Below are 15806 nucleotides of genomic sequence, written 5' to 3' on the forward strand. Positions count from 1 at the left end.
GATACCGGCGCAGTGCTTTATCAACTGAGCTATCAAGCCAACAAGGCACTTGTCAAGTTGTGAATTCGTAATATACTCTTAAAAATTTGAGTGAGAGATCACGAAGTGGAATATACGAAGTGTCATGTATTTGAACTGCCGGCTAAAATTAACTATGCTCCCGGCTGTGTCCAAGCAATCCAACAACGATAAAATGCATGCTCTACTTTGTGTCGCAGTTTCTGTATGACTTAACGGCTGAGTAAATCTCATCACGCAGCAGTTGACGAATATATTTAAATGAAAAGGCCAGGAGAAAGACTGGCTTCACTCCGTTATAGACTCCTTTCGTTTGGGCTTTGTTTTATTTTCAGAGAAGAGGCGGAGGTCGGACATTGTAGTTTCGAATATTGGGTTGGTACTCTCAGTCATTTCCTCAAGCCCCATCTAGCTCCATCTGTTTACACAATTAGGCTTTGTAAATACTTCAGTGAAGGCTTTGGTAGAAAAACCAAACAGAAACGGTATTGTTTTCTCAAATTTAAGTCCACAAGCCCGTCAGTTGTATAAACAAGGACTGACGTGCTGACCATAAACAAAAGGTTTGGCGAATTTCGTTTAGCTTTCTTGTAGGTCCTGTAAGGGGGGGAGGCGAAGACTGGGTTATGTGCGCAATGTTTCTCAACACAGACTCAGTTAGTTCTTATACATTTTGAATACTAAGGGTTTAAAATCTTTACACTTTTATCGACCACACCGGGTAGGTTGTGCGACCAATCGATTACAAAAATGGGAAAGAAAAAAAAGGAGAAGATTATCGATTACAGAAAGCTATGGGAAGTTAAGACAAAAGGACACCACAGGGAATGACGGCTCGGTAGCTGAGATTTTACATCATCAATTTTTCATGACTTTATTCAATGAATTCTTTTCCAGAAAGATACGAAACAGTAAACAGTTCTTCATGAAAGTACTATGCAATGGCTTTCATTTGAATGGTCATCTCCAATAACGAGAAACTAGTCGGAACCACAATACCAAATATGAACTATAGTGCTTAGTCGCGTTTGAGCCACAACTCTTCGGGAGATCATACTTGGATTTAAAGGGGCTTTGTCACCGCGGATATTTTGCCGTGTGTTGGTGAAAACTGCTCAAATATTTGACAAAGAATCTCTTCCCCAACATGAAACGGATTTTTATAATACCAGGAGAAAAGTAAGAAATAATTTCTTCGAGGAAGAATAAACTGTAATTAATTTTTTTTTTTTTTGGAATTACTTCAAAATACAGAAGATGAACTTGAAAAATTGGCCAATTTTCCTCAAGTTGCAACCCATTTACATGCTAGCCATTTACAGCCAAAGATGATTGATACCAGTTTCAATGTTGCACAAGTAGGGTTATGTTGACACAACTGGTCCCGGTTATTTTAAAGTTTCCATCGATGCAATATTCAAAGTGACACTAAAATAGGTGGCATTGCTCCTTTAAGTTGAAGAACACATTGTATTAGTCAAGTTCCCAGTTTACCATGGCGAAATGAGATGTACGATATGACAAACAAGTGCTATTTGTACCCTCCTGCAAACCTTTTGGGATCTCTGTTTTAACCTCACAAAATGGTCAACTAAGAAATCAACCATGTAAAATGAATAAATATAAAATTAAGACAATGGTGATGTTTCTATTTGTCAGAAAAAGCATAAAAAAATTATTTTAAGGGTCATCCTTCATTAATCCATCATACTCTGTCATATTAATCACATTTTCAAAAATTAAATCCTACAGGATAGCCCCTACGAGTCACCTTAGCTCAGTGGTAGTGCATTCGAACTACTATTACAATGGAAGGTTATACTAGATTCGACTCCTGATGGGAGAACTCGGATTTTCCTTGTCTCTTGTCTTCTAGTATGGCAGCAACTGACTGAATAACACATCATTCTTGGTTACCTTCACTGATGTGAACACGTCCTCCAAGGTTTCTCAAGAGAGAAGCTGGAGGAAAACTGCCAGCATTGAAGAACATCTCTTACCTCAGATGACTGAACAGTGGCCACTTAGACCGGGTTTTTCCTTGTATTCTGGGGTGGAAAGGGGGGGGGGGGGGGGTGGGGGGATTCCGTCCCCCCGTTCTAGATAGGGTGAACATATCATTCAACTAACATATAAATGGCTAAGAGCATCTGTATCAATACCTCTACTTGCTTGTTAATCATGTCGAAAATCACGGTTCACTTTCCTCGGTACCAAGACGCTAAACTCGTGAATAGAAATGGTTCAAAAGCAAATATTGAATGACTTCGGAACTTTTTGCTTAAATATGAGTTATGGTCATAGTTTTAAATAAAACTAGCGAAGGAAGCTTTGTTTCATGATTATACAAAGAATGTAAACTTTATAGCACTTGAGCGAAATCAAGAAAGTGGATTTTCTTTGCGGAAAAAACTGATTTTTTTCATTTTCTCAGTCTGCTGCTAAATTTCTAAAGCAAAATCCTCCTTACTTTCCTTACATTCATTGAAGATTAATAAAATATTCGTTTTCGCTTCCATGCTGGCGACTTGTGTCCGTACTTTGGGCCTGTTGCAAGAATAATATTTATTATATGGCTGACTCCGCGAGCGGGCAAGATGAGTCAAATTCTGCGCTGTGATTGGCTACCCGAGCGGGCAAGATGGAGCTATCTTGCCCGCTCGGGATTACCCGTTGCCCGTCCGCTTGGCATCGAAAGTTTAATCCCAACAACAATGCGGGTTTTCTTCGATTTCCTCGTTGTTTGGGGGGAAAACGCTCACTAAAAAGTTCGGTAAACTCTCAGCATTTACCTAAAGGAAAGAAAAGAGAATGGAATCGTCCTGGTGTAGTGAAAACTTCGTTTCAGCTACAATGAATGTGAGTTGAACCGGTGAGTTGCTCTGCGTGTAGTATTTTAGATAGAATTGATTTTGAAAAACTTATTGTCTCAAGTCGAGTGCCAAATTGATAAGTTCTCTAGGTTTGCAATGACTGTATTTAAATCATAGCGTAGTGGAAGTTGCGGTTAGTGTTTAGAGCAGTTCAGAAAAGTATTTTTTTTAAGTTCGTCGAAGAAGCTCACGTTTTTAATTCAGCCGCGTCTTGCTTGTTGTAAACAACAAAATCTTGTCAAAGTTTCGCCCAGTTTTCTGATTTACCTGCTCTTTTTTTCGGCTTATGTTTGCATATAATCTCAAAATCTATTGTTTCATTCAAGAATTAATGATTGGAAGCCGAAAACTGTGTAAAAAAATTTTATTATTTACGCCACCGCGCGATCGCCTGAAAATGGCGAGTTTGCCGATCTTCCCGCTCTTGCGAAAATCTAAATTTTTCGTTCTCGATAATTGTACACTTCCTTTAAGCCATTATAAAGTTAGAGCCCTAAGATAATTTAGGATTCCTTGTTTTCCACGATTACATGCTAATCCAAAGGTGCACTGAAAATAAATCTTGCACCGGCCGGCTATGAAGAATTTCTTTCCGAGTAGAGCAGTTTCATGTCGTGTTTTGTTTTGTTATTGCAGTTTTAAGTTGATGGTAAAGCCATATAATAAATCCTTTATTGACCAAGCTTGTTCGGTCAAGATGGCTGGATATTGGCCTCGTTCTTTTTTTGCGTTTTTATGGACCTCGACTTCGTCTCGGTCCATAAAAACGCAAAAAAAGAACTTGGCCAATATCCAGCCATCTTGACCTCACGCTTGGTCAATAACGCATATGTATAACACTGATATCAAATGATGAGCTGTGCAGAAGTAACATGTGTTCTGCCAGTCAGTACGATGGAGGTGGATTGCATGTGTTTTGAAGATCCGAATGGCTTCCAGCACATAGGAGAAATGTGGGAAGACCTAAAACAACCTGGCGTACAATGGACGAAAAGAAAGGAGTGAGAACTCCTGGATCACGAAAGAGTTGGGAGGAAGCCCATGAAATGGCCATCAACTGGAGAGAATTGGAGAATTGGAGGAAGCCTGTGTGCAACTAGGGCATGGATGTGATGATGATGATGATGATGATGATGATGATGATGATTATGGTGATGACTGTGACGGTGATGATGACCATAATAACGACGACGATGATGCTAAGTGTTCGTGCTCCCCACCCCACCACCCTCCAACCTGAGTTCACTCTCCCATCCCCAAGAAAGAAAAAGAAGAATTTGTTATGACTATGCCAGATGGTTCATTTTGAACGTTTTCGGTAAATTATTCAGCCTTTTGAACGCAGTTATTCGTTTCTTATGGGAACTATTGGATGACTCCATTTATATTTTATTAGCGAAACAATAACTTTTTGCTATTAAGGAATAAAACATTGACTAGACATGGGAGAATTAAAGAAAAACAAATCCCTGCACCTGCGGCACATAGAAAGGTTTCTGGGCATTGAGAATGAAAAACAAATTATTCCAAACACACGCAAAATTGATGCCCAATGAGATCTCCAGTTCGATAAACGACACTGAATTCATTATGACTTTATGAAATTATTGTCTTTCCGACAATAATTTCTCGATGGTCTCGTCAGATGGAAGGTGCAAACCGTTCGTAGGAAATTATTTTGCCATTAAAACTTTGAAGGTACTTTTTAATTCATACTGAATCTCGTCATGAACTCATCTTTCAACAATGTCTCGACGGGCTCGTCAGATGGAAGTTGCAAGCCGTTCGCAGGTGATTCTTTTGCCGTAACAGCTTTCAAGATTCTGGTCTATACCCTACTTTTGATTGTTTCTCTTGTGGGAAACTCCGTCATCTTCGCCACTGTTGCCCGAAACAAGCAAATGCAAACAACTATAAACTATCTAATAGCAAACATGGCAGCATCTGACTTGCTCATCTCGACATTTGCTGTTCCAATGAAACTCGCCGAGATCATGGTTGGTCCTCGAAGATGGTTATTACACGGAACTGTGGGCTTGATTTCGTGTAAACTTGCCTATTTTTTCCAGGACATTTCATCGTCTGTTTCAGTTCAGAGCCTGGTCGTAATTGCCATTGACCGACACCAAGGAATTGTTTTTCCATTTCGCCAAGCGATTATAACGCCAAAGCGTTGTAAGGTCATCATTCCACTGGTGTGGCTTTCATCGATGGGTCTGCACGCCATATATTTTTACACTGTACGACTAGTGTCTAACAACGCAAAAACGTACTGTACCTTTAACTGGGAACCAGATTTCGATCCCCACAGAGCACAAGAACGATATATTGTTGTAGTATTAGTCTTAAATGCCATCTTACCTTTCCTTGTAATAACAGTTTTGTATTCTCGAATTATTGGCAGTTTAAGGAGGGAGAAAGTCGCAAACTGCTCGTTAATTTTACGCCAGCGGCACAAGGAAAACACCAAAGTGTTTAAATACATCTGTGCTATAATGGCGGGTTTTTACTTTTGCATTCTCCCGATGTATATTTACGGGATTCTGTCTCTTTTTGTTTGGAAGTGGAAAATGCCGTGTAACATGGAACAATTTGGATTTGCCGTGCATTTTATTTTGTTTTCAAACGCAGCAATCTCCCCACTGATTAATTTTGTTTTTAGCGAAAGATACCGCAAGGGGTTAAAAGCTGTTTTTCGAGCGTCGAATTTGTGTCAAATGGATGAAATGAAAGATAATGTTGAATTCATCGTCTTGGAACCTCGATAATAAAGCCACCAAGGAATTTAAATAAAGGAATACTGCAAGGGTAACGTATTTTAATTTACTGAGTTCACTGTTTGCTCATCAGTCGCGAACATTGTCATCAATAGTCTCGCCGTCGACTACTTAGTCGATCACGACCTTTCAAGTGTGATAGCTATTGAACAAATTATGCCGTGCAAGGTAGTATCGTCTCGATCAGGAAAAGCCTCATTTGTGTAAATTGTGTTAAAATTAAATGCACATGAGGTTTTTCCTTATAAAAATGACGCCGAGTAACGCTTCTGTGCAAGATAGCTTTTAGTTTTATGATCGATCTGTCTCTGATCGTTCAAATATATCCTAGGTGCAGGGCAGTATCTTTTCTCTGTTTTCGGTTTCGCTCTTTTGATTGATAAGAAGTTAAAAAAAATAATGCACTTTAAGAGCTTTTCATGCCCAGTAGGTAACATTTGACCATTTTTTTTTTCACACTTATCAATTATTAAAAAAATGTTGAATTTTTCTCGGCTTACGGTTTATTATTATTATTTTTTTTAAATTGCCAAATCCACTGCGTAGTAATTCTGGACGCTTTGGTTGACAACTTTAAGTAAAAGTTCCTGACCACATCAATCTTGGACGCTGGAGGTCTCAGTATCGGCAAACACGGAACCACTTGACTGTGAAATTAATGGTAGACCATTTCCCATACCTCGTCGCTAAATGTTACATCCATCCATCATTGTATTATTTATGCGAAAAACCAAAATCATTCCAATGTCATATTTAACCTGATATATGCCAGTATTTCCTTTTTTTGCTTGACTTGCAATAAAGTAAGTTATTCAAGCTGTCTCTACGCTGCTAGGGGCAACGATAATAAGGCAAACAAAGAAGGTGTCAAACCTCAGTGAATTATCATAATAAACTCATTCGCAATATCAGTGTTCTTTATGAAATATATAAATATCTCGCCAAAAAACACCGAACGTATCTTTTTTAAACTTTTCTAGTCGAATAACCTTTCACAATCAAAACGCCCCACGAACAGAATATAATTGTCGAGTTGGTCCATAAATTTGCATTTTTATTTTTAAAAAAAAGAGAAACCAGACAATTGAATAAGTAATGTTGCCGCCACAGTGAAATGTCCGCCTTGTCACCTCACCAAGCACTTTATTTAGCTGTTGTTTGCCTGGCCTGTTCTCGATTCACAGATGCCTGTATCAGTGATCGCGGCTGCCCAAGCGCCAAGATATGTTGCGATGGAACATGCCGGTTCTCCTGCACCTGTACAAGCTCTATCGATTGTGACTGGAATGAAAAATGTTGTTCGGATCATCGGTGCGTAGATGGTTTCGACTTCTGCTCGCAGCCTCTCCCAGTTTATTTCATCACAGTTGGAGTGTGTTCTATGGCGTTCATAACTTTTCTTTGCCTGATGTTTATTTGTTACTGGGCTCGCTGTTGTCCGTGGTATAAGCGCCGTATTGCACGGAGAAGAAGGTATCAAAGGGACGCTACGCTTGAACGGTCATATTTTACGACTGTATCATCAACAAACATGACTCAGGAACTTCATTTTCCAGAAGCTCCTCCACCGTTTAATTTTCCTCCACCGCCATATTCGCCACCTTTCCCGGGAAATCCCGCGAAATATTCAAGTTATACTGTACAAAGAACTTGTAAACCGGCACCTTATTCACCAATAACGTAAGTTGTATTTTTTGAATTTTAAGTTCAGGTGACTGACTTAATTGTTTTAATAAAGTCGGTCAACGGATCGTTCAGACCTACTGAACGGAGCAAAAAGTGTAAATATACAATCAATTCTATCTTTTGTAAGAGAAAAAAAATGTTATTCAAACCGATGTTTTAAGATAAACACGATTTATATGTGAGGAAGCTGTAAAATCCTGTTTTCATTATGTAAATATTGCTTTTTATTCCATTGTATGAATACAATTATACAGGAAGCGAAAGACAAAATCAACCTTTTGTTAGATATTTCTAACGGAGTGTTATCAGACCAAATGTGATAGCACCGACGAAGTTGTAATAATCCGAATTGTAAAAATATATAATAACGAATTTGTAGGAAATAAAAACTGTTGGGTGACGCGCTCTAGCTTTATTTTAACGACATCTGTTGTTTGAAAGCGGTATAATTGTTTGCGAGCCGAATCCAAAAGAGCAAAGCTTTACGTCATCAATTTTGGTTCCGAAGCCAGAGAAGATTTGTGTTTATAATTTCCACCTCAGCAAACATTCAAATTATAAACAGCAATACAGCAAAGGTCACGTAGAAATATTTCGTAGTTTGCGTTAAGGTTAAGTTACAAAATGCTTCGGCTTTTAGGATGTTTGTTTGACTCAATATTTGACTCATTGTCTCGGATCGCTGACCGCTTATACAATTGGTCCTAACGAAGTTGAGTTCCATTGTTGCGTGTTCCTCTTTGGAAAGATTACAAGCCGTAGGAGAGATGATCTCGTATCATTAAAGACATTTAAAGAATTTCCAACCGCAAGTCATTCGACCGTTGAATTAAACAAAGAAAAATCAAGGAACACTAAAGAAGCAAACTGCGGCTTAAAAAGCGCCTCAACTTTGTGTTGTCAATCACTAAGTCCGGCGGTGTTGGAGGCCTTCAAATGTTTTCTGTTGTGGCAAAAGGGCGCAGGCAACATTTTCCCAAACTTCAGCACCGCTACCAATTATTATTTTATCTTCGGCTTCAAGATGGTGGCATTAACATTTCTTTAGCCCTTCATAAAGAGAAACCAATGCCGGGAATTCAAGTTGTGCAGAACTTGAGGCAGAATGACATCAAATCGATCCGTACTTGAATTCACAGCCATCGAAGCGCGTCGGCTCTGTTGGCTGTGAATTCACTTACGATAAATTTGAGGGCAATAAATGTTTTTTAATCTACTCAAGCAAATGATAATATGCAAATTACGCGAAGAAAAAGGGCGAAAAGGAAGAGAAGAGACGTACGAACAACGCAGGCTTTCCAATTAACGTAATGACGAAAAATTGCGTCCTGTTTGTACGATGGTTAGTCGAACCAATCAGATTGCTTTAAACTGCCCTATCCCGTGGCGAGTATAATTTTATCCTAAAAGCCTTTATTCTTGCCACAATCTTGTTTCTTTTGCAGGTGATAAGAATGAAGAAAAAGATCACGAAATATAAAATGTCTTTACGTTGAAATAAATTCTCTTAACTAGTACGATAACAAATTTATGAAGTTCAGTGAGGAGAATACGCAATTTGATTTTCAGGGCTTAAGCAACCATAATTTCAAAAAGCGTTAAAATTCAAAACAGTGTATAGCATTTTTTTTTTTTTTTCAAATTGAAGCTCACTTATGTCTGAAAATGCGCTCGCCAATGTTCCTTTTGGATTTGAATGACCCTTGCGGCTACGATCTGCTTTTCTCAAGAGCAAAAACAGCTTTGTATATTCATTGGCATATTCCTTAAGGAACTAGAGGCCCTTAGACCATCCTACGATGCGCAGAACATATGCGCAGGAGCAAAAAAACGCACCGCCCCTCCAATGAAGTCGTCGCTCAGCCATTCTTGTCGCTTAATTTAAAGAAAAAAAAATCTAATTACCGAAATAAAAACTAGTGTCTTCGGGGTTTTTTTTTTAAGAATTAATAGAAACACTCGTACTGGAGGAGAACTTGAAATTGCGATGGAAACACTCGCCTAAGACTCGTTTTCCAAATCGGTTGCTAAATGGCCTTCTTTCATTAAAGGAATGGAACAATTTTCACCCTTTGTGCACATGCACCGTCTGATTCAAACACTGCAGGACATTTAGACGAGAATTCGCACAAACTAAATAGAATTTGAGTACGACTTGTTGAGAACTAACTCATTGCATACTCATTACGGATGGATTTCCAAACCTTTTTCTCATGCATGTTTTCTCGTTGTATTTGTTATTTGTAGCTGTGAACCACACGGAGGAATGTTCCTTGATGGTCCTTTTTTCTAGTCACGACAGTCAGGCAACGAATCGGACATGCGCAATGCAACCATTCTACACTTCGCTTTCTTGAGTGCCTAGACAATTCACTCACAGGCACAAGCCGTAATCACCAGTTCATAGTTAACCCAAAAATGTAACAAACAGAGGCGATCGTTTTGACGCAATATATCCGCCCGGGCCTCCGAGCTTGACATGAAAGCCTTGTCGATAGCATTTACTAACTCTCGGCCTATTTCCGTTTAATTTAAGAATAAAATTAACTTAATTATCGTTTTAGTGCCGAAAACACATTAAGTTTTTAAACAATGAACGTTAATGCTCCTCCTATTTTCCATTATGTTCTCGTGCTCGTCTTGTCTCGCCTCGACTAGCTTTGTGGCTATTTGCGGGACAAGCAACTTATATCTGAATTTGTAAAATAAATTGTTGTTGTTGTTGTTAATGTTGTTACAGAAACGCTGTTGCTAGGGGAGCTACAACAACAACGGGGTAAGCTTGCGGTGCAGAAAATTTACAAACTCGCTCCTTCAAACGCATCGACTGCTGGGAATTTATGCGTCAGTTGAACGACGCCATAAACTATATCGTCAGTGATAGTACTCAGCAGGCACCGAGAGGTGAACACGTTCTAGGACCAATCAAATCATATTAATTAAGGTGCGTTCCTTTGGGATGATCCAGATCAGGATCAGGATCAGGATGAATGATGCAAGATCACTTGGATCATGGTGCATCAAAGGAAGCGAGGAATCATTGCCCCGAATGGATTCCTCAGTTCCTATGATGCATCATGATTCGAGCGATCTTGGATCATTGATCCTCATCTGGATCATCACAAAGGGAACACACTCTAAGTCTAGCGCAGGGTTATCTCATTGATTTCTGTCTAATTCGAATAACTTATTTACTTGGATTGCCGTAATCTAGGTCCCAATGCCTTTATGCCCGAATATAAAATGGAAGCTTGAAAGAGCCACAAATAAACAGAAAGAGCCATTTGGAGATTTATAGGGTCACGTGAGCTCCTTATGGGCTGAGAAGAGCTTGTCACTGAATTAGTGTATTTGTTTGTCTGAGAAACTCTATGTGCCGAGGCTAGGAAGTTCAACGTGTTCCAACAACGAGAAGAACACGACATCACGTCTTTTATACACATTTTACGTACTTAAAGATGTTCAATAAATGGCGGACGACTGAAGAGGCTGCCGTGTTTTTACAGTTTTATTGAACATTTTTAAGTGCGTAGAAGGTGCATAAAAGACGTGATCTCGTGTTCTTCTCGTCGTGTATTTATGTTATACGAAAAATAAAATTAACTAGTGATAAGCGCGCACTCGTGGTCTGCCGACTGTGTCTTTTGCTATTACCGCAAATATCTCAAAGTGGGTATAACTTTAAATCCACCCACCTATTGGTCTTAAGAAACAGAGATGACCCATGTGCGGTTTTAACGTTCAATTGTGATCATCTTATCCTAAAGTGTTACCACTCAAACTGTATAGTTAACGTGCGCACGTGGGACAAGACGTGGCTGATATGTGGGCGAGATGACCCATGTGCAGTTTTAACGTTCAAGGTCATCTTATCCTAAAGTGTTACCACTCAAACTGTATAGTTTTCGTGCGCGTGTGGGACAAGACTTGGATGATATGTGGGCGGACCTTTGACTTTCCTTTTGTTGCGGTTTTTATGAGCTTGTATAAGTCGCAGTTAAAGTATTCAACATAATGATTTTATTCATAGCGCCCACGCTTGCTAGAATTATACAAACCATGGTAACAAGGAAAGATAGCGCTTAATTACAAATTTTTTTGCAAACGCAAGCTAACCCCGTTTGTGCTGTACATAGTTCCCCCAGCAAAAGCGTTTCTGTTACTAAATTAACATTCACTCTTAGAAATTTACTGTGTTTTCGGCACTAAAGCGATCATAAGTTAATTTTATTCTCTAATTAAACGAAAATAGGCCGAGAGTGAATAACGCTATCAATAAGGCTTTCATGTCCTGCTCGGAGTCCCGGATGTTGCGTGAAAACAATCACCTCTGTTTGTAACATTAAACAAAAGTAATTACGTGAGAGTTTTGCATGGTCAGTCGGCCACAATCCCTTATTGTCTCGAGTAATTGAAAGGAGAACACTAAGATCAACCGTTATTTTATCAGAAGTGATAGTGCCTGTGCTAAAACCCACACTTGTCTGTATAAGATTTTACAAAGGACTATGCCAAGTTGACCATAGAACGAAAGTAGTGCCAACAGCTTATTGAAATCGCAGCTTATTGCAAGCTAGGCACTGAGTAAATCAACAGTCTATGTAGTCAAATATTTCATAACTATGCGTTCTGAGCGGAACGTTTAGCTTCTGTCTAGGATATTTTTAAAAACTTCCAATCATTTTAGTTCGAAATTACCCCAAACAGTGTAAAGACCTGAAAATTTTCTTGTTGGATATTGATGCAGAAAGCGATTTGAACTTAATTATTTCTTTTGAATAGTTAAAAACAAGGAAAAAGAAAAAGCAACCGAGCAAGGAAAGAATACACGTATACGTGTAAACAGCAAAACTGATAAGCTGCTACTGTCGGCGTACATGAGTGGTCTTGTAATTACCTTAACTGCCTGCAGATTTAATGGCTGAACTGTCTATGGTATGATCACACAGGAAAATTAACGGCCCACCAATATTCTTCCTTAACACTGAGTAGCTCTCACTCGTTCAATTTTGCTCGGAATGGAGTAAATCTTAGACGTAAGGCACTTTCAGTGACATGACCTTCCCAAGCGAATGGGGGTTAACACATTTGTATTGGTCAATTTGTTTAAACTTGAGATGCAAAGACTGTTACGAGTTCGATATTTTGACGAACGACCACAAGCGTAAAGTTGCATAGAAGCTTAAAGGCGCGTTTAAACGGTTTCAACATTTGGTTAAACATGCGTTCAACGCTTCAGGTTGAACCAAATGTCGGGGGCGTTTTTGAACAGGCCGTTCAACATTGGCGAAAGAGTAAAAAATGTTGAAAGCTTGTTGAATCAAATGTAAATCGGTTTTAACTTTCATTCAACATCCATACAACATTTCCTTTGTTCTCGAAAATGTTGACTGGTGTTGAAGCCGTTTGAACGCTCTGTTCAACATTTGTCCAACATTTGCCCAACATCCGTTCAATTTTTGTTGAACGAATGTTGGTCGAATGTTGAAACCTTATGTGACCAGAAGCTCCTCCGCCGTTTAATTTTTCTCCACCGCCATATTCGCAACCTCTCCCGGGAAATCCCGCGAAATATTCAAGTTATACTGTACAAACAACTTGTAAACCGGCACCTTATTCACCAATAACGTAAGTTGTAGTCTTTGAATTTTAAGTTCAGGTGACTGACTTAATTGTTTTAATAAAGTCGGTCAAGCTGTAAAATCCTGTTTTCATTATGTAAATATTGCTTTTTATTCCATTGTATGAATACAATTATACAGGAAGCTAAAGACAAAATCAACCTTTTGTGAGATATTTCTAACAGAGTGTTATCAGACCAAATGTGATAGCGCCGACGAAGTTGTAATTAAGTCTATTTTAGTTTCAAGTCCAAATTATTTTTGCATTGTTTAATTATTCTGCATTAATCATCATTTAGTCATTTTCCTGAATTTTCTGGTTTCCTTACACACCTTAGTTTCTGTAACTCTATTCCCACGTATTTCTTGCAGCCAAATCCTGTTGTGTAGGAGTTAAGCTTACATCTAGTTCCTTTAGGAAAACTCTGTACTAGTGGGTTACAGATTCCCACCCTAGCCTTTTATGGTTTACATTTTGTGCCTTAAACTAGAAGTTAGCCTCCTTTTGGCTCACGAAGTTCAGTTGCTTAGTTGGTTGTTCTGAGCGCAAGAGCAAGTCCCCAAGCAAGACTGAAGTCCCCAAGTTGTAGTTCAGATGTTTATTTCTCAATAATTAACCCTTAGTATGTAGCACATTTAGCCTTTTATTATATTTTCCAGCCATTTTTAGTTCGCTTCTTGTTATTGTTAGTTTAGTACTTCATGTAACACTCATTGAATGTTTATAGTTTTTGTAACATGATTTCCTGTTTTTCGAGTACCTTTTTATCTGCTATTTTTGCACCAATTTAGCATTGTTTACAGCCCGTTTTAGATTACTGCACTGAAGCTATTTTTAAAAGACATTTTGCTTCCACTGAGCTGCTTGTGCTGATGTTTACATTTGCAGCTCGCTTGGAAACATTGTTTTACTTTGGCTAAGCATGGATTTGCTCTAAGAATGTGGACAACTTTTCACAGCTTAGAGCAGCCTTAACAGCCCTCTCTCGATTCCGTGACAAGGGAAACTTGGGTTTTAAACAATAACAAGTTTAATGACTTCATCTTCAGCACGAAGATTTTAGTTCTTATCGCAGATCTATATAGGCTCTTGAAAAAAACAACCACAAAATAAACAGTTCTAGCTAAACATTAGCTTATCTATCATCACTGTTATTCGTTAATCTACACACATTCTAGCACACTGTTTAATAATACCCATAATAAAATCATGAAGTTTTTTACCTTTCGACAACGTCCACACTGATAATACAAAGCACCTCGTTTCAATTCAAGACTTCCGGTTAACTTAAGAAAATAATCCGATGACGGATTTATGATTAACCACAAAATGACATCGTACACATAAATTAAACACTGCACTTGGCGCTCGGCCACGGGAAGACGTTATGCAACTATTGACACTATTCATAGACGAACATTATTTCAGCTATAAGTTACCTAAAAAAAACCATCGCCATTTAGTTAGGTCAAGCCGTCTATGACATCTGGTGTCAAGCTGAGATTCTTTGGCTCTTTTGCGATACGTAAGTTTCGCTAGACTGGCAATCTATTTAGCTTCTGTATTTCATGCAGTTTGTGTAGTTCCTGTAGTTCGTTTAAATCTTGTAGTTCATGTAATTCCTGCAGTTCCTTAAGCCGAAGTCAAAAGCCTCGGTGAAGGTTCTTTTTCTTTACTTTCTGTCCATAATTGCGCGAGTTTTAAGTCATCACCCCAATGCACCTTGCGTAATCTCGTTGCCTGAAGGACTCCTTATCCCGATTTGATCACTTAGTAACTGGATATTTTATTGCGCGGCACAGTGACTAGATGTCAAGAAAGCACCAAACATTTTGTTACGAAAGACTCTCGTCTCAAAGTTGAAAATTTCAGGTCGTGGCGCACACTGAAATCCAGTGGTTGCAAAATGTTAATAAAAGGGCTAGCCAAAACTGAGAAGCCAGTGTTGTTCTTCTTTTTCGGTTGTTGCTAGACAGTCCCAGTACGCCGGCGTTGGTTGGATTTGTAAACCGGACAAGACGAATGGTTGGAGCACACACAAACCACCACAGCAAAACAGAACAGTAGAGAAAGCGGAATGGCAACGGCGAGTTTGGACGAGAGCGAGCACAGCAAAACCCCCGAGATGCACTCTCCAACGTCACAGCATTTGTGCCCCACGGGACAATCCTTATCAAATCGACATTTAACCGCATCGCATCTTTCGAGACAAGTACCATTGCAGCATTTGGTAGACTTTTTTCCAGCTTGTGCGCAGTCTGTACTGTTGTAGCAAGCGGCTGTTGAAGTCTTTAACTGGACGATGAAAACTAGCGCTAAAATCCACGATAGGACGCGCGGCCTGCACATCTTCACCCTCTCTTATTATACATCTTGTTTCTAAAAACAATCTTGTGACTGCCTTCAGCAGTTGCCATGACGTTAGAAGACGAAAATCGTGAGAGCAGGTTTTTTGGCGAGTGGGCGGTGAAATTCGGAGCTGGTTGCTTGCCAACGTTTACAGACGATCATGGAGCATGATATTGCATTTTTGTAGTCTTGAAAATGAGCTTTATGTGTTTTTCAATTACCGTAAGTTACCATTTTGTACCACGTTAGATAGCTGAGGGCGTAAATATATTTCTGCGGACCCAGTGTTTTAATCTTAATTCGGCTGTTTTTTGCATATCGCATTGTGATCTACTTGAGTACGTTGAAACCGCTAGTTTTCTTAAAATAACTATTTTATAAACGCGGTTATCGCCGTCACGAATTTATTTTTTTTAATATACCAGACTACTCTTCTAAGTATAAATATCTCAATTATCTGACGAGCCGAGATACCACAAAA

The 15806-nt window shown here is 39.0% G+C and overlaps 1 protein-coding gene and 1 long non-coding RNA gene across 2 annotated transcripts in view; both read left to right on the forward strand.

Moving 5' to 3' along the window:
• LOC146483249 (uncharacterized) overlaps window positions 1-15806 on the forward strand; it is a 333500-nt gene that overhangs the window by 290262 nt on the left and 27432 nt on the right. The gene's annotated exons all lie outside the window — the stretch shown is intronic.
• Window positions 4458-7754, forward strand: LOC146483273 (neuropeptide FF receptor 2-like). The gene has a single exon (XM_085106257.1). The coding sequence runs from the start codon at window positions 4619-4621 to the stop codon at window positions 5657-5659; it is 1041 nt and encodes a 346-aa protein (XP_084962383.1). The 5' UTR covers window positions 4458-4618; the 3' UTR covers window positions 5660-7754.

The sequence above is a fragment of the Pavona decussata genome, unplaced genomic scaffold (assembly GCF_977016875.1).
Source record: "Pavona decussata unplaced genomic scaffold, jaPavDecu1.1 SCAFFOLD_40, whole genome shotgun sequence".
NCBI lineage: Eukaryota > Metazoa > Cnidaria > Anthozoa > Scleractinia > Agariciidae > Pavona > Pavona decussata.

Excerpts from the sequence above, each read along its gene's own strand:
- LOC146483273 (XM_085106257.1), top strand. The coding sequence starts at position 4,619 with ATGAACTCATCTTTCAACAATGTCTCGACGGGCTCGTCAGATGGAAGT.